Genomic DNA, 20,040 nt, shown 5'->3' on the forward strand with positions numbered 1-20,040 from the left:
GGCCTGTGGAGCTGGAGTTGATGGGGTTACAGGAAGAGGGAATTCGGATGGGCCGAACACTCCCAGAGTCACCTGAGTGGATCGCCCTGGGGTGTGCACCTGTTGATTCTCCTCCCTATGGGTGCCTGAGAGCTCCTGGCTGACTCCTTGAGGAGAAGGGGAAGCTGGAGTGAGATCGAGATGCCCTGCACCCCTCTCGCGTTAACACTGTTGGAGGCCAACTGTGGCATCAGCGATGGAGTTCAGCCCCCGCAGCAGTGCAGAAGTGATGCCCTGGACCAAGGTCTCCATGGCAGCCGCCATCCTACCAGTGTTGACTTTGGTGCATTGGCATTCTAGTGCCATCACCTTGGACTGAAGGCGGACTCCTCCATTGCGTCTAACAATCTGAGGAGTGCAGCAGACATCCATTCCTGATGTTCCCGAACTTGCCTTTGCAGCTCCAGCAACTGAGGTATGACTGAGTCCAGAGACTCCTCATCTGACCGGATTTTCTGGCCTCATTTCTGCCCTCCAGCAGTCCTCCAAGTGCCGGACACCTGCCTCTGTCTGCTGTGGATCAGACAGTGCGATGTGCTCACCAGATTGTGATCCCAAGGCTACTCTAGAACTAGGTCCCACCGAGGTGTGTGTTTCTGCGCTGGTGGAAGGTGTGGGTGAGCGCTGTGACAGGACTTCAATGAGGGTGTCATCAGATTCTTCTTCCAAGGTGTCTTCAGGACGTGAGTTGAGGACCTGGGCCATGGACACCCTCAGCTGTTTCCCAGATGTGCCTGAGAAAACAAGGAGAGATAATTAGTGCATGGCAGTGGCCTGTGGAACAGCATGGGTGTCTGATCGATGTTGCACTGCTGGATCCTCACTTGGTTGAGCACCGCCGACCTCACCATCAGTACAGGACTGGTCCCGGTCATCGCCGGCCAGCTGGATGGCTCTGTTTTCAAATTCTGTGAGGACCTTGATGTGGGGCATGCCTCCGCCAGTCTGTGATCTCTCCCTTTTGTTGTGTGCCAGCTTGTCCTGCATGAATAAAGGTGGAGAGAGTGTAAACAGGAGGCCTGCCAGGCCAGATGAGAAGGATGCCTGGCATGTGTGGGTGGTGAGTGGTGCCATGGATGGGATGGGGACACGATCCTGCAGGGCAGATAAACGTGTGTGTGAGAGACTGAATGGTGGTGTCGCTTGGACCAGCAGTGAGTGAGATCCCTGTGGAGGTGTGATGGGTTTGTGAGTGTGTGAGTTGGGAGTGATGAAAAGAGTGACTTACCCCGGCCGAACGGAGATCATTCATCCTCTTTCGGCACTCTGTGGCTGTCATCTTTTGCAGGGTATTGGCGCTGACCAACACTGCCACCACCTCCCAAGCTGGATTGGGGACCTTGCTGGTCTTCACCCAGAGCCGGGGTAGAGGGCATCATGTTGAGCCTCTGCTGCATCCGGTAGGAACCTGAGGGAGGGCTTGTTAAATTTGCAGACAGCATGTTTCCTCCCTTTGGCAGCCATAACTTTATTTATATGGCTGGTGCAGTTCAGTTTCAAGTCAATGTTGACCCTCAGGATATTGTTGGTGGGAGATTTGATGATGGTAATGCCATTGAATATCAAGGGGAGATGGTTAGATTGTCTCTCGTTGGAGATGGTCATTGAATGGCACTTGTGTGGCGCAAATGTCACTCGCTCTTGGGAGGTCCTATAAATACGGTGGGCGGAATTGTCCCACATTTTCACAAAGTGCGGTAGTGGGCGGGAAAAATGTGGTTTTACCCGCCAGCCGCAATGGTGGGTTTTGGCATCATATGTCCCATTCCCGGCGTGCCCTGCCTCATTCATAATGCATTCCCGGAATCACGACGGATCGCTGGTGGGGCAGCCTCAGATTCGCCCGTCCCACCGTCAACTCAGGCCTTCAGTTACCGGGGTGACATATTTAAAGGGTGCCCCTGGATGGAACTAGCACTCTCTCAGGGATTGAAAGCTGCTGGAAAGTCATGGCTATCAAAGGGAGGAAACATGCTGCCCCCAGGCGTCTACTGGATGCAGTGGAGGCCTACCGTGAGGTCCTCTACCACCGCTCTGGGCAAAGACCAGCAAGCAAGGTCACTAATCTAAACCTGACCCTGTCTTCACCCAATAGCTGACTTGCACTGTACTTTCCAGCAGAGTTCTCTGGATGCATCAGTGATGAGATCCCTGGCCGATTTACTCTGTCCTGAAGCCAGAGATGCTGAGGACCATTGTAGAGACACCAGTACTGCTCAGGTCATTCAGGGAATCAATTATGCAACCCACTTGACTTGAGTGACACCAAGAAGCAGAGATAATTAAAAACCATTTAAAAGTAAATTTAGGGGAAAAAAGGTTTTAAAAAAATCATAGAATTAAATGAGTTCTTCATTCATGGGTAATACTCAAATGCAAAAATCCCAATGGAAACGCTGATCTAGTCTGCACTGAGGTAACTATACCTCTGGATTGAAGAAAGGAAAATTGGTTAGCATTCCCACTTGTGAAGGGCAGGATTTTCCGGTCCTGCCAACGGGGTGGGGGAGGCAGGAAATTCCCGCCCGATGTCAACGGACTTTTTGCTGGTCCATTAAATCTCCCTTCCCACCTGTAACCATCCCCATGACAAGCGGAACCAGAAAATTCAGGCCTTGACTTTTATCGAGTGACTTGAAGATTTGGGTGTTCTTACCTGATAGGCATGCTGCTATGAGCATGGCTGATTTCCCCTGTGGTTGAATAGGCCGCCAACACCCTCTCGGGTAGCTACTGGATGGAGGCTGGAGCCAATGAGAGATCCCATCCCCTGGACAGATTGTATGATTCTGATCTCTTCTTGGCTCTTCAGGCTCTAACTGTTTGTTTACTTCGTGCTTTCTTCCTTTCCCTATTTCTTGCCTCCATTTCTTATTAGGGAATTATTGGTGTGCAGCTGCAGCCTATCAGCATCCCCTTTCACTGGGGACACCATGGAGAGGGGAAGAAAATGCGCAACTAAAAAATTTCTGGTTTTAAAAACACCATGGCTTTGTCATCGACTGATTCGTACCGGGATGAGGGGCTTGTCCTGTGAGAAGAGATTGAGTAGACTCAGGAATCTATTCTCTGGAGTTTAGAAGAATGAAAGGAGATTGCGTTGAAATGTATAAAATTCTCGAGGGGCTTGACAGGGTAGATGCTAAGAGGTTGTTTCTCATTATGGAGAGCCTAGAGACAGGAGGCATAGTCTCTGGATAATAGATCGGGCATTAGGACTGAGATGAGGAGAAATTTCTTCACTCAGAGTCACAGAATTTTAACAGCACAGAAGGATGCCATTCGGCCCATCGTGTCTGTACTGGGTCTCCAAATGAGCATTATGACCTTGTGCCATTGCCCTGCCTTTTCCCCGTACCCCTGCACATTGTTTCTATTCAAATAATCATCTAATGCCCTCTTGAGTGCCTCGATTGAACCTGCCTCCACCGCACTTCCAAATAGTGCATTCCAGACCCAAACCACTCGTGTGAAGCTTTTTCTCTCGTCACATTTGCTTCTTTTGCAAATCATTTTAAATCTGTGCCCCCTCGTTCTTGATCCTTTTATGAGTGGGAACAGCTTCTCCCTATCTGCTCTGTCAAGCCCCCTCATGATTTTGAACATCTCTATCAAATCTTCTCTTAGCTTTCTTCTCTCCAAGGAGAACAGTCCCAATCTCTCTGATCTATCTTTGTAACTGAAGTTTCTCATCCCTGGAACCATTCTCGTAAACCTCTTCTGCACCCTCTCCAATATCTTCACATCCTTCCTATAGTGTGGCGCCCAGAACTGTACACAATACTCCAGCTGAGGTCTAATGAGTGTCTCATATAAATTCAGCATAACCTCCCTGCTCTTGTACTCTATGTCCCTATTAGTAAAACCCGGGATACCATATGCTTTATTAACTGCTCTCTCCACCTGTCCTGCCACCTTCAATGACCTATGCACATATACACCCAGGTCTTTCTGCTCCTGCAGCCCCTTCAAAATTTCACCCCTTATTTTATATTGTCTGTTCATGTTCTTCCTACCAAAATGCCCTTGTTGTGAATCTCTGGAACTCTACTCCAGAGAGCTGTGGATGCTCAGTCATTGAGTATATTCAAGACTGAGATTGATAGATTTTTGGGAACTAAGGGAATCGAGGGATTTGGGGATAGTGCAGGAAAGAAGGGAGAGTTTGAGGTAGAAAAATCAGCTCTGATCTTGTTGAATGGCGGAACAGGCCTCAGGGGCCGAATGGCCTACATCTGTTCTTCGCTCTTACATTCTTATAGTCTTGAGTGTACTCCTGTCGGAGAACTATTGGATCAGAGCCCAATCTCATGGAAGGCAAAAAATCCAATGGCCAAAGTTTGGCTCTGGTATACAAAGGGCAGGATTTTATACCTCTGCCCGCTGCCGGGATTGTCCGGTCCCACTGAAAGTCAGTAGGCTTTTGGCTGGGCTGCCAAATCTCCCGTGACAGGTCCCACCACGACAGGGCCAGAAAATCCTGGCCTATATCGTTTCATCCTGTTTCTGACTCTGAACACTGATGGATGAGCCAAATTCTGCTTCCTTCAAACTTTGGTGTGTTCTCACCTTATCGGAATGTTATTGCGAGTCCAGATTATCTCAGCCGTTGGATATGAATCCACTCCACACAGGAAAGAGGCTTCATCTTCAACCAGCGCATCCACCGTCTCCAAGGGACTGGTAATCTGAGGAGCTGGGAAATTAAACGCAGATTCAGGAATTACAGCCATGATCATTTGACAAAAGCTACAGCGAAACTCAAACATCCTGATTCGCGATTCTGCCTTTCTTTGTTTTTAATTTCCTTTTTGTGTCTGTGTGCAGATGCAGCCAGTAAAAACGTTGTTTAAGTAAACATAATCATGGAACACATCACACAGCAATTGTCACAGACTGTTGTATGAAACCCAATACTGCCAGTGGTTTCATCCTAAATTCATAGCGTTGACCTGGACGAAACCATAAAGTATGGTGGACTCTCTAATGCTGTTAAGAAAAAGATAGAGAAGAACAATGCCTTCTCTCCGGGTATCCCAAGGCACTTTACGGGCAATGAAATACTTCACAATGAAGTGCAGCAATGTAGGAAACACAGCAGCTAACTTGCACACAGCTAACTTCCTGAAACAGCAGTGATAACAACCTGCTATCTGTTTTTTGTGATATTCATTGAAGGATAAGTACAGGCCAGGACGCCAGGGATTATTCCCCTGCTCTTCTTTGAAATAATGCCATGGCATCTTTGATATCCACTTGAGAGACCAGATGGGGCCTCGGTTTAACAAGTTATCTGAAAGACAGCACCTCTGACAGTGCAGCACTTCATCAGTGCTACACTGGAGTGTCAGCCTTGATTGTTGTGCTCATGTCCTGGAGTGGGACTTGAACCCACAACCTTCTAACTCTGGGGCAAGCGTGTTTCTAACAGAGCCATGGCTAATAGAGAAATTTTCATTCGCTGATCAGGAATCAAACCCAGGTTGAGGCGTTGACAGCATCGAATCTTAACCACTAGACCACCAAGGAATGTAATGTTAAGAAAGTGAGGAATAGGGACCAGAGTAGGCCATTCGGTCCCTCAGGCAGGCTCTGCCATTCAATAGGCCGATCTTCTACCTCAACTTCACCTTCCTGCTCTATCGCTATATCGCTTGATTCTCTTAGTGCCCAAAAATCTATCAATCTCCGTCTTGAATAAACTTGAGTCCTCTGGCACAGAGAACTCCAAATATTCACAACCCTCTGAGTGAAGAAATTTCTCCTCATCTCAGTTTGACCTCCTTATCGTGAGAAGAAACAAACCATTCAACATGCACTCTGTCAAACCCTAGAAGGAGTTTATACATTTCAATGAGATCATCTCTCATCCTTTTAAGCTGTTTTGCAGATAGTGGACAATTGACTGCACTGAATTTTGTGGCATGAAAAAGTCTCATGGATCAAAATTCTGATGGAATTTGAATCACACTCACGTTGATGTTTGGTATCAACCACAAGAACTTGATTTTACATAGCGTCTTTGACATAGCAAAACATCCCAACATACTTCACAGGATCATTATCAAACAAGGTTTGACAATGAGCCACATATTAGAATAGATGACCAAAAGGTTTGGTCAAAGAGGTAGGTTTTAAGGAGAGAAGGGTAGAGAAACAGATAGAGGATTTGGGAGGGAATATCAGAGTTTAGGGCCTAGACAGCTAAAAACATTGTTGTGATGCACCTTGTGTATCTTAAACTGCTATCCATCACTATCCCACTATGACACAAGACAGGATGTGATGTATAATTCCATGTACTCTATAGATAGAACAGAGCAACAATCCTGCAGACCAGATGTGCTCTACCTAGCCTGCCAGTTGTTGTAACATACCTTTAAGGGATAGCAGCATGTCATCACTTTAAGGGAAGTGTGTCATGGGATCCAGCCTCAGTTTCACTTCAGCCTGGAGCAGAATACAGACGCACAGCTCTTCGGCCCTCAAGCTGTCTGTTCACGTGTGCCTAGAATTAATAAATGAACCACAGCCTGTTTCCCTTATGAGTGATTGGTGCCTTGATATCATTATTAATACACAAGGCACGTTGTGCAGCAGTGGCTCCTTCTATCGACATGATGTTCAGCCTCTGATACCACTTACCATTGTTTGTGTGTAGTGTTATCTTCAAATAAAGAACCTACAGTATTGTTTCACAAATCCTTGTTTGCTGATTGGTACATTTATGATAAATGGAAGAACGCGGCTGACACAGCCAGCGATAAAATCGGGATGTTCACGAGGCCAGAATTGGAGAAGTGCAGAGATCTCAGAGAGTTGCACGTCTGGAAGATCTTACAGACTTATTTCACTTAATGTTTTTATGGCCATTGGGGATGAGGTAGTGGAAGGAAGTGGGTTTTGATTTCCATTATGTTTTATCATTGCTCTAGAAGGTTTCATGCTGAACACTAAATGGAGCTGGGCTCCTGAAATTGAATCAGGTGATTCAGACTGGCAGGATGTAGTATTGTATTAGTTAACCTATGATGATGTTGTATTCTAGACATTGCTGTTGCAGAGAATAGTACTCCCTCTATATATTACAGGATAATACCAAATCACAGTCTGTCCCTGAGTCTATACCATATGGTGAATATATCCAACAATTCGCCAAAGCTCCTTCAAAGGCAAAACTACGACTGCGACCACCTAGAAGGACAAGGGCAGTAGACACATGAGACATGGGAACACCACCACATGCAAGTTCCCTCCAAGCCACACACCATCCAGGCTTGGAAATATATCGCCATTCTTTCACTGTCGCTGGGTTAAAATCCTGGAACTCCCTCCCTAACAGCACTGTGGGTGTACCTACACCACATGGACTGCAGCGGTTCAAGAAAGCAGCTCACCACCACCTTCTCAAGGGCAACTAGGGATGGGCCTACTAACCTTGGCAATGACACTCACATCCCATGAACAAATAAAAGATTATATAGCACAAAAATACTGAATAGCTACAGTGGATGGGAAACACTCGTGACTAATTCTTTCCGTTTGAAATAGTTTTAATGTTATTGTAAAATATATTCAGGGTAAGTTTCTGCGTGAGGAGTTTCAGTTACCAAACAAAGCCCCCAGATTATTCCACAATTACGCCGGTCTAAGTTTTATGGAACTTTTTTTTTGTTAGTCTGACCTCTTAATTCCAATTAAAAGATTGTTTTAAGTAAATACATAAACTGTTTGGTTTTGACTGGAATACAGGTAGTTTGGCACAAAAAGTGCAGAAGGAATTCTTGGTTTGCTCGCTGAATCCAGTGGGTCAGAGCTCCCCCAGTGGATTGATTAGAAACTGCACCACTTGCTGTGAGGTCGACCAACAGAGACCCAGGATTTACACCGAATTTTAAAACACAGAAACAGGCCATTCAGACCAACAGATCTTTGTCAGTGTCTATGCTCCACACAAACCACCTCCCACCCCTACTTCATCTCACACTATCAGCATAACCTTCTATTCCTTTCTCCCTCTTGTGTTTATAAGGCTTCCCCCTTAAATGTATCTGGGGTATTTACCTCAGCCACTCCCTGTGGTAGCGACTTCCACATTCTGGCCACTCTCTGCATAAAGAAAGGAAGGTTTGAGGCCAGTTTAGCTCACAATGTAGGCCATGAAATTGGGCAGGAAAGCAAAAGAAAATCAGAGGGAAATTGGACGAGAGACCTATCAGCACATCCGAGAGCCAGCTAACATCTCCCCCAATTTCTTTCCATCTCCTTCCCCCACCCCTCATTGGCACATTTCCACTGAACTCTTAAGGGGTTTCAAGCAACAATTTTGTTTCAGCATGGGGCTCCTTCTTGTAATTTTTCTGGCCAAAGAACATACGAATTAAGAGCAGGAGTAGACCTTTCGGCCCTTTGAGCCTACTCCTCATGACTAATCTGATTGTGGCTTCAACTCCACTTTCTTGTCTGCCCCCATAACCTTTGACTCCCTTGTCAATCGAAATCTATCTAACTTAGCCTTGAATATATTCAATGACCCAGCCTCCACTGCTCTCCGTGGAAGAGAATTCCACAGACTAACAACCCTGTGAGAGACAAAAATTCTCCTCATCTCAGTCTCAAATGGGAGATCCCTAGTTTCTAAACTGTGTCCCCTACTCTAGACTCCCCCACAAGGGGAAACATCCTCTCAATATTCACCCTGTCAAGTCCCCTCAGGATCTTACAGGAGGAGGCAGACCTCCTCGCTTGTCTCCAATTTGGAACAAAACCCTCACTGTATCAGAGAATCATGGACATTGTCAGATTATCTCTTCCCATAACAGCCATTGGAAAGCTCATTGTCCCTTTAAGGGGCTGCAAACTGCCTTTAAGTGTGGACAATTCCACCAGATCTCCAGCTCTCCTGAGTAGCCAGTGGCTTATGTCAACTATGACCCAGCGTGTTTTCTATTCTCCCATGGGATGTGGGTGTTGCTGGCAAGGTCAGCATTTGTTGCCCGCCCCTAATTACCCTTGAACTGATCTTGCTGGGTTATTGCCGAGGGCAGTTAAGAGTCAACCAAATTGCTGTGGGTCTGGAGTCACATATAGGCCAGACCAGGGGAGGATGGCAGATTTCCTTCCCTAGAGGGGCATTAGTGAACCAAATGGGTTTTTAAGACAATGGGCAGAATTTTACATCCTACGGGTGGGCGTGTGCCTGTACCGATCGGGTGTAAAATAGCGCGTGATGATGTCGGTCAGAGAGTGATGACAGAAGGCTGCTTTAGTGACTGGAAGCCAGTGTCCAGTGGCGTACCACAGGGATCTGTGCTTGGCCCCCTATTATTCGTCATTTATATAAACGACATAGATGACTATGTGGAGGGTAGGATTAGTAACTTTGCGGATGACACAAAGATTGGCCGGGTGGTTAACAGTGAGGTTGAGTGTCTTGGGCTACAGGGAGATATAGACGGAATGGTCAAATGGGCAGATGGAATTTAACCTTGAAAAGTGTGAGTTGATACACTTTGGAAGGAGTAATTTGACAAGGAAGTATCCAATGAACGGCATGACACTAGGAAGTTCTGAAGAACAAAGGGACCCTGGCGTGTGTGTCCATAGATCTCTGAAGGTGGAGGGGCATGTTAGTGGGGTGGTGAAAAAGGCATATGGGACACTTGCCTTTATCAATTGAAGCATAGATTACAAAAGTAGGGAGGTCATGTTGGAGTTGTATAGAACCTTGGTGAGGCCACAGCTGGAGTACTATGTGCAGTTCTGGTCGCCACCTTATAGGAAGGATGTGATTGCACTGGAGGGGGTGCAGAGGAGATTCACCAGGATGTTGCCTGGGATGAAACATTCAAGTTATGAAGAGAGGTTGGATAGACTTGGGTTGTTTTCCTTGGAGCAGAGAAGACTGAGGGGCGACCTGATCGAGGTGTACAAGATTATGAGGGGCATGGACAAGGTGGATAGGGAGCAGCTGTTCCCCTTAGTTGAAGGGTCAGTCACGAGGGGACACAAGTTCAAGGTGAGGGGCAGGAGGTTTAGGGGGGATGTGAGGAAAAACTTTTTTACCCAGAGGGTGGTGACGGTCTGGAATGCGCTGCCTGGGAGGGTGGTGGAGGCGGGTTGCCTCACATCCTTTAAAAAGTTCCTGGATGAGCACTTGGCACATCATAACATTCAAGGCTATGGGCCAAGTGCTGGTAAATGGGATTAGGTAGGTAGGTCAGGTGTTTCTCACATGTTAGTACAGACTTGATGGGCTGAAGGGCCTCTTCTGTACTGTGTGATTCTGTGATTCTGTAAATGCAAGTCTTCCTTTCTACAGGGAGTGCCATTAGTGCTGACTGCTTGGCAATTACAACAACAAACTGCTTGCATTTATAGAGCACCATTGGAAGAGTAAAACATCCCAAGGAGATTCACCTGTTAATGTGGCCTAACCTCGATCATGGCTTGGGGCATTTTTATTGGGAGCTAGAACCCACCGCTCCTCCAATGTGTGCTTCACATGAAGATTAGCCCCCCCACCCCCACCACTCCCCCCACCCCACCACTCGCCATGTTGGGTTTCAGCATCTCTGAGCTAGAATGGGAAAATTTAGCCAAATTTTCACATTTGGTCAGAACTGTGTGACACTTGGGCTGGATGCGTAGGCCTGTGGATGTTGCCATGGGAACGGGCTTGGTCCTGTCAACTATCCCCTCATACAGCAGTCAAATATCCTGCCCAACATTTACTATCAGAATCATGTATGAGGAGCAGCCACTCACAGAATCATGCGATACAGAAGGAGGCCATTCAGTCCATTATGCCTGTGCCAGCTTTTAGAAAGAGCTGAAACATCAACAACTCACACTTATATAGCCACGTATATAAAATTCTGACAGGGCGGGACAGAGTGGACACAGGGATGATGTTTTCTCTGGCTGTGGGGTTTGTACAAGGGGTCACAGACTCAGGATATGGGATAGGCCATTTAGGACTGAGATGAGGAGAAACTTCTTCACTCAGGGGGTGGTGACCCTGTGGAATTCTCCACCACTGAAGGCTGTGGAGGCCAAGCATTTAAGAATGTATTCTTAAATGAATGTATTTAAGAAGCATTTAAGAAGGAAATAGATAGATTTCTGGGCTCTAAAGATGTCAAGGGTATGGGGAGAGACCGGGAGTACAGCGATGAGGATCAGCCATGATCATAGTGAGTGGCGGAGCAGGCTCGAAGAACGGAATGACCTACTCCTGCTCCTATTTTCTATGTTTCTATGTTTAACATGGCTACAATTCCCAAGACATTTCACAGGAGGATTATAAAGCAAAATTTGACACCGAGCCTCATAAGGAGATATTAGGGCAGATGACCAAAACATGTAGTTAAAGAGGTAGGTTTAAAGGAGGAATGTGAAGTGGAGAGATTTAAAAAGGGGATTCCAGAGCTTGGGGCCTAGGCAGCTGAAGGCACAGCCACCAGTGGTGGTGCGATGGAAATGAGGGATGCTCAAGTGGCCAGAATTGGAGGAGTGCAGATATCTCGGAGGCTTATGGGGCTGGAGGAGGTTACAGAGATAGGGAGCAAGCAAAACCATGGAGGGATTTGAAGAGAAGGGTGAGAGTTTTAAAATTTAGGCATCGTTTAACCAGGGGCCAATGTAGGTCAGCGAGCTCAGGGGCAATAGGTGACTGGGACTTGGTGCGAGAAAGGGCACGGGCAGCAGAGTTTTGAATGCGCTCAAGTTCATGGAGGGCGGATGATTGAAGTGTGGAAAGGCGAATGCTGGAATAGTCAAGCCTAGAGATAACGAAGGCATGGATGAGGGTTTCAGCAGCAGATGAGCTGTTGCAGGGGCAGAGTCAAGTGATGTTGTGGAGTTGGAAATATGTGGTCTTACTGATGGCACGAATATACAAACATACAAAATAGGGGCAGAATTAGGCCATTCGGCCCCTGGAACCTGCTCCACCATTCAATAAGATCCTGGTTGATCTGTTTCTGTTTTGAATTCCACATTCCTATCTAACCCCGATAACCTTTGATTCCCTTGCCTAACAAGAATCTATCTACCTCCACCTTAAAAATATTCAGTGACCCCCACCTCCACCGCTTTTGGAAGCAGAGAATTCCAAAGTTGCACAACCCTCTGATAGAAAAAGATTCTCTTCATCTCTGTCCTAAAAAGGTGACCCCTAATTTTAAAACAGTGCCCCCTAGTTCTGGACTTACCCGCAAGAGGAAACATCCTTTCCATGTCCACCTTGTCAATACTGTTCTGGACTTTATATACTTCAATCAAGTTACCCCTCACTCTTCTAAACTCCAGTGGAAACAAACCCAGTCTGTCCAACCCTTCTTCATAAGCCAACCCGCCCAGTCCAGGTAACAATCTAGTAAACCTCCTCTGAACCGCCTCCAAAGCATTTACATCCCTCCTTAAATAAGGAGACCCAACTGCACACAGTATGTGGTTGGAAGCTCATCTCAGGGTCAAATATGAGGATGGGAACAGCCTGGTTCAGCCTCAAAGATTTGCAAAGGCAGTGGTGGAGTTGGTGGCAAGGGAAAGGATGAGGAAACGATTAATCTGACTCCCAATCTGCTCTGTCTGCATTGCCTGACAAAATTGTCATTTTTAAATAATGGTCCAATTCTCTTTTTTGAAAGTAATTATTGAACCTGCTTCCGTCACCCTTCCAGGGAGTGTCTTCCAGATCATCATAACTCGGTACATCTGAAAAATTTGCCTCAACTCCCTCCTGGCTTTTCTGCCGGTTCCCTGACAATGGTTTCTAACCCTCCTGCCAGTAAGACATTGGCCTGTAACTTCCGAGTTCCCGGTGCAGTATATCTGGGGGGTACCCCAAAAGTGCGCTGGGGAACCAGCCACCCCCCCCAAAACCCGGAAGTTCCCAGGTAAGGATTGCACGGGAATCGCCCAGGAAGTTCAAACTTCCTTTGGGCAATTGCCCTGCACTGGGAACCATCGATAATATGATTTAAGTCACAAACTTTGGATGCTTCAGACTGCCACACAATTATAGTTACCCAGAAAAAGCTAGAAAAGTTAATCCCAATTCTAGCTTCTAGGTAACTACAGAACTGACCCACCCCAACCCCCCACCGGACTGAGGATAGGACAGAGAATAAATCAGGAGATATGAGGGCATGTAAAAAAGGCAGTGCATTAATCATGGGAGACTTTAATCTTCATGTAGGGGATTGGGAAGATCAAATTGGCAGAGGTAGCCAGGAGCAACAATTCATAGAGTGTATTCGGGACAGTTTCTGAGAACAATATCTTGTGGATCCAACCAGGGATCAGGCTATTTGGTAATGTGTAATGAGGCAGGTTTAATAAATGATCTCAGAGTAAAAGATCCCTTAGGAAACAGTGACCATAACATGGTAGAATTTAGTATTCAGTTTGAGAGTGAGAAACCTGGGTCGGAAACTACTGTGTTAAACTTAAATAAGGGTAATTACAAAGGAATGAGGGCAGAGTTGGCTGGAGTGGACTGGGAAAGGAGTTTAGCAGAAAAGACGATTGATGAACAATGGCAGACGTTTAAGAAAATAGTTCATGACTCACAACAAAGATATATCCCAATGAGGAAGAAGGATTCTAGGAGGGGGATAAACCAACCATGGTTAACCAAGGAAATTAAAGATAGTTTCAAATTGAAAGAAAAATATACAATGTGGCAAAGATTAGTGGTAAGCCAGAGGATTGGGAAAGTTTTAAAAACCGACAAAAGATGGCCAAAAAAATAATAAAGAGGAAGAAAATAAACTTTGAGGGTAAACTAGTAAGTAATGTAAAAACAGACAATAAGAGCTTCTTCAAATATATAAAAAAGAAAGAGAGGCCAAAGTGAACATAGGCCCCTTAGAGAATGAGGCTGGGGAAATAATAATGGGGAACCAGGAAATGGCAGAAGAATTGAATAAATACTTTGCATCAGTCTTCACGGTAGAAGACACTAATAGCATTCCAAAAATACTGAATAATCAAGGGGCAAAAGGGGGGAGGAAATAAATACATAAATAACTATCACTAGAGAAAAAGTACTAGGGAAACTAATGGGGCTAAAGGCAGATAAGTCCCCTGGACGTGATGGTTGCATCCTAGAATATTAAAGGAAGTAGCTACAGAGATAATCAATGCATTGGTAGTAATCTTCCAAGGATCCTTAGATTCTGGAAAAGTCCCAGAGGATTGGCGAACGGCCAATGTAACATCCTTAGTCAAAAAGGAAGGAAAACACAAAATAGCTAACTATAGGCCAGTTAGCTTAACATCTGTCAATGGAAAATGTTACAGAGTATTATAAAGGACGTAATAGCAGAGCATTTAGAAATGCATAATAAAATCAAGCAGAGTCTGCATAGCTTCATGAAGGGGAAATCAGCCTGACAAATTTATTAGGATTCTTTGAGGAGGTAACACGCAGGATAGATAAAGGGGAACCAGTAGATGTAATATATTTGGATTTCCAAAAGGTGTTTGATAAGGTACCACACACATGGCTACTTAATAAGATAAGAGCCATTTTCAGGATGGCAACCTATAACCAGTGGAGTGCCACAGGGATCAGTGCAGGAGCCACAATTATTTACAATATATATTAATGACTTGGCTGAGGAAAGTGAATGTACTATTGCCAAGTTTGCGAATGACATAAAAATAGGTGGGAAGGCAAGTGGTGAGGATGACACAAAGAGTCTACAGAGGGATATAGATAGGTTAAGTGAGTGGGCAAAAACTTGGCAGATGGAATATAATGTGGGAAAATGTGAGGTTATGCACTTTGGCAGGGAGAATAGAGGAGCTGAATGTTATTTAAATGGAGAAAGACTGCAGAAAGCTGCAGCACATAGGGATTTGGGGGTCCTCGTGCATGAATCACAGAAAGCTAGCATACAAGTTCAGTAGGTAATAGGGAAGACAAATGGAATGCTGACCTTTACTTCAAAAGGAATGGAGTATAAAAATAGGGAAGCCTTGCTACAACTATGCAAGGCACTAGTTAGACTACACCTAGAATACTGTGAACAGTTTTGGCCCCCTTATCTAAGGAAAGATACACTGGCATTGGAGGCAGTCCAGAGAAGGTTCACTAGGTTGATCCCGGGTATGGAGGGATTTTCTTATGAGGTGAGGTTGAGTAGGTTGGGCCTGTACTCACTGGAGTTTAGAAGAATGAGAGGCGACCTTATTGAAACATATAAGATTCTTAGGGGGTTTTGACAGGGTAGATGCTGAGAGGCTGTTTCACCTTGTGGGAGAGTCTAGGACCAGAGGGCATAATCTCAGAGTAAGGGGGCGCCCATTTAAGACAAAGATGAGGAGGAATTTCTTCTCTCAGAGGGTAGTAAATCTGTGGAATTTACCTCAGAGGGCTGTATAGGTTGGGTTGTTGAGTATATTCAAGGCTGAGATAGACAGGTTTTTAATCAGTAAAGGAATCAAGGGTTATGGGGAAAAGGCAGAAAAGTGGAGTTGAGGATGATCAGATCAGCCATGATCTCATTGAATGGAGGAGCAGACTCGATGGGCCGAATGGCCTACTTCTGCTCCTATGGAGCTCTTATAGTCTTATGGACTCCCCCTCCCCACTACCCCCTGACCCCCCATGTCTCCCCCCACCCCACTGTACCTCCCCCCCAACACTGACTACCCTCTCCCGACAATCCCCCCACAGCCCGACCCAACACAACCCACCCCCCTCCCCAGGTCAGGCCCGACCTGACCCTACCTGAGCCAACCCCTTGCCCAACCCGACCCAACCCCACCAGACCAGCACCCCCTACCCCACACCCACACCAGGCCTGACTCCCCATCACCTTCCCTCAGACTTGGCCCGACCCAACCCAACCCAAACCGACTCATCACCTAATCAGACCCCCGACACCTCCCTTCTGATCCAACCCCCCCCCCCCACCCACCTTCCAGAAAATGAAAACCCTGTTACATTCTGGGGAATGTCTTCTGGATTCTAAATTCCTGTGGTGGTCCAATCGTCTCCCGCAGCCTCAGTGGGGAATCCACAGAAACAACAATAATAACTTACTACATTAAAGGTGTTATACAAATGCAAGTTATTATTGTTGTAATGTAGTGAACCTTTAATGTAATGGAGATATCCAGGAACAATAGTCGTTCTGATTACTCCTTCTTCCTGTGAACTAGATTTTGGCAATTACTATCCATTCAAATCGCTTGGCTTCCCCGTTAGCTCCTACACTATCACCATTAAGAGAATACTTTGAATTATTTATCTTAGAGCCAACATGGACGATCTCACATTTCCCCACTTTCATTTCCTTCCTGATTTTTCCACTCGCTCAGTTTCCTTTTTTTTTAGCTTTCTAACTTCCTGCTCCCATTCACACATTATTTTTGATGCAAGGCTCACATTATTCCAAATATCAGAATACCATTTCCGATCTGCCACTCGCCACGCAGAACCCTTGACAATATTTCCTTGCTTCATTTCTTGGAAAATTTTAGAATGTGTTTTGAATGTTTGCAGAGTAACATTGCCCACCTTAATCTTCAAGTTGTAATGTTTCTTCACAGCTTGGGTTGCATAGAATTTTACAGCACAGAAACAGGCCATTCGGCCCACCTGTTCCATGCTGGTGTTTATGCTCCACACGAGCCTCCTCCCACTCATATTCATCTCATCCTATCAGCATATCCTTCTGTTCCTTTCTCCCTCAGCTTCCCCTTAAATCCATCTACGCTATGTACATATTACTTTGTACATATTACAGCTTCCCTGAGCCACTTGAATGAATGAAGAATTTCTTCACATTATTTGCTAAGTCGACGAACTTCTGTTCCTCATCTGGAACTTCCTGATCCCGGAAAAAAATCTTAACCACTCCATCCTCCTCCTCCTCCTGGTACCATGCCATTAGAGGGTGTTGGTGACCCTGGACTTCCATTGGACTGGCCCATGATTGTGCTTGACAAGGTACTCAGAAATACCCCATGCTTATTCCGTATACAAGGCCCTGTGTCTGGTCAATGTTAAAAAGCACCCCTGATCGGGTGTATCTGATCAGCTTTCCTCTCCACCTTGACAATCATCACTCTCACTGTCTCCTTCACTGGTGGAATAAACAGGCTGATCTGAAAACTTCTGTGAGATTGCAGTGGGCACAAATAGTACTGATATTCTTACAGCCACTGCTCACTAACAGTGACTCCGCAATCTAACATTAACCCTGCATGCAGCTCATAGGTTCATAGGAACAGGACTCAGTCATTCAAATTCATGAACTTTTTCCGCCATTCAGTTTGATATTATCTGATGTGTATCTTAACTTCATCCACCCACTTTGGCTCTGTATCCCCTAATTCCCTTGCTTAACCATGGGATGTTTTACAATGTTAACAGCGCTATATAAATGCAAGTTGTTGAATTCTAGCCTCCAGCTGTGTCTACGGTGTTGGTGCGCAGCACTCCTGCCTGTGAGTCAGAAGATTCTGGGCTGTTTCCCACTCCAAAGCTTAAGCATACAAATTAAGGCTGATGCTGTGGTGCAGTACTGAAGGAGCGCTGCACTGTCAGAGGTGCTGTCTTTCGGATGAGATGTTAAACTGAGGCCCCCGTCTCCCTCTTGGCTGGGTGTAAAAGATCCCATGGCCTCTATTTTGAAGAAGAGCAGGGGAGTTCTCCCTGGTGTCCTGGCCAATACTTATCCCTCAATTAACATCATAAAAACAGATTACCTGGTCATTATCATGTTGCTGTTTGTGGGATCCTGCTGTGCACAGATTGACTGCCGCATTTCCTACAACAGTGACTACTCTTGAAAGTACTTCATTGGCTGTAAGATGCTTTGAGACATCTGGTGGCCATAAAAAGCACTACAGAAATGCAAGTCTTTCATTCAGGTGTTGGCAACACCAATGCTGGATGGTGAGGGACCCCAAGCTAAGGAATCTGGCAAGGCTGAGATTGGGAAGGTCCTGCTGATCCTAACGACGGGGCCTGGTTAACATCCCATTGCTCTGCTTCCAGTCTGGAAGCCGCGTAAATGGACAGCCTAGCCAGAGGGCCAGGAGGGAGGGGGATGCCAGTGGCAAGAGGCCGCAGCCGAGGATCCTTGGTGATCGCCAGCAATTAGGGGTGGGTGGGAAAGACCACATATTGGGACAGTTTGGGTTAAGCCAGAGGCTCTCTTGAAGGGCCTGAGTGAGGGCGGTGTTGGGGTATTGAAAGGGATGGAGGGGTGTTGGGGTATTAGGAAGGGTGTTGGCATATTGGGAGGGGTGAAGGGTTGTTGGCTATTGGGTATTGAGAAGAGAGGAGAGCTGTTGGGTTATTGGGAAGAGAGGAGGGCTGTTGGGGTATTGGGAGGAGTGGAGGGATGTTGGGGTATTGGGGTATTAAGAAGAGAGGAGGGCTGTTGGGGTATTGGGAGGGGTGGAGGGCTGTTGGGGTATTGGGAGGGGTGGAGGGATGTTGGGGTATTGAGAAGAGAGGAGGGCTGTTGGGGTATTGGGAGGGGTGGAGGGATGTTGGGGTATTGAGAAGAGAGGAGGGCTGTTGGGGTATCGGGAGGGGTGGAGGGATGTTGGGGTAGAGAACTCCTGCTGTGCCTGGCCCAGGAGGAGTGCTGAAACAGCCACTGTTTGTGGTGTCAACAGTTCCCACCTTCCTTTCCCTACTGACTCCTGGGAAAGTGGCACTGAATTTTAAACTGGGATCCCAATCGCACTGCGGGAGCCTGATTTAAATATGTTAGTAAGTGTCTTGCCTCTCCACAGTGCAGGACCCTCCAATACCCTGATATCAGTGGCGGTGTGTGTGCGGCGGCCGATTGCGATCGCGTTCTGTACGTTTCACTTTTTAACCACCTGCACCCTGAAACCCTGTGCTGTCTGTTATGAGCCAGCAGTTCACCCAACGCCTGTATGCCCATCCTCACTGCCCCAGCAATAGCTGAGCACTCACTGTGACTGATCAACAACCATTCAGAGACACAGGTCAAGCTACTATAAACAACAAACTTCCTTTTTTTAACCGTACCACAGGCATTTCCACTGATACCGTCTCCTGGCATTTCCTGATCCAACCAGTGCTCAGCCAACCCCAATATAGTTTATTTTAATTATTAAATTTGCAATTAATTAACTGATAGAAATTATTATATGGCCCATTAATTCCAAAAACAACATGACATCCTGTCATATAAATAATACAGATATGCTATGGTAACAAATGAATGTCAATAAACTTCTAACACGCAAAACATGGGCAATAAATATGAGCATATAATATATTGCACGAGTGTCACGCTTGTTGACAGCTTTGGGCTATTTTAACTAACGATAACATCTTGGCTCATTTAAGTTAAACTCGCCACTAACCAGTATAGTTAAGTTACCACTTCTGCTGGTATAAAAAAGCCTGTCAAGGTACAGTTCACGGAAATCCACTCCAAATACAAAGCAATTTCTAAAGCAGAACAGTCCAATGATTGAAGCAAACCTTTGTGAAGCGTCCCGTCAACCGAGCTCCCGGTTACCATCAGGAAGATCGTCAGGAGTGGAATGCTGAGTGGGGTAAAGGTCATGATAAGTGGTGGACAACAATTTTTCTGCCAAACCGCCCTTGTATTCTGTGTTAAAACCTGTGTTTATAGCCGGTAATGTCTCAGGGCTCTCTCACAGATCCCAAGAAGAGGCCCTAGCGAATCTAAGTATAAATAGGAATTTTCAAAAGACTGGAACTGGGAAATGATGGACGTGAGCAGATGTTCCCCCCCCCCCCTCCAATCTCTGCACAACCTATCCAGCCATCTGCTGGTACGTAAGCCTACTGCCTCCTGTAACAAGACTAAGTGGATCTCTGGTTTTGGTAGCTAGGGATTAGGCACAACAATAGTCTTTTGCTAAAATTTCCAGTAAATTAATCCACCAGCAATTACAAGCTTTCAATTTTCAAATAGCGACACTAGGTTCAAGGAGAGTTAAGTGACGGTATTAAGTGCGTTT

The 20,040-nt window shown here is 46.0% G+C and overlaps 1 protein-coding gene across 1 annotated transcript in view; it reads right to left on the reverse strand.

Moving 5' to 3' along the window:
• Positions 1–19,803, reverse strand: part of musk (muscle, skeletal, receptor tyrosine kinase) — a 148,850-nt gene extending 129,047 nt beyond the window's left edge. Inside the window, exons 1-2 of the mRNA XM_078529184.1 lie at positions 19,535–19,803; positions 4,609–4,735 (exon numbers count right to left, since the gene is read on the reverse strand). Of these exons, the coding sequence (XP_078385310.1) occupies positions 4,609–4,735; positions 19,535–19,619 (212 nt within the window). The 5' untranslated portion in view covers positions 19,620–19,803. The remainder of the gene's footprint in view (positions 1–4,608; positions 4,736–19,534) is intronic.
• Positions 19,804–20,040: the final 237 nt, after the last annotated feature.

This window comes from Cetorhinus maximus, chromosome 2 (assembly GCF_964194155.1).
Source record: "Cetorhinus maximus chromosome 2, sCetMax3.hap1.1, whole genome shotgun sequence".
NCBI lineage: Eukaryota > Metazoa > Chordata > Chondrichthyes > Lamniformes > Cetorhinidae > Cetorhinus > Cetorhinus maximus.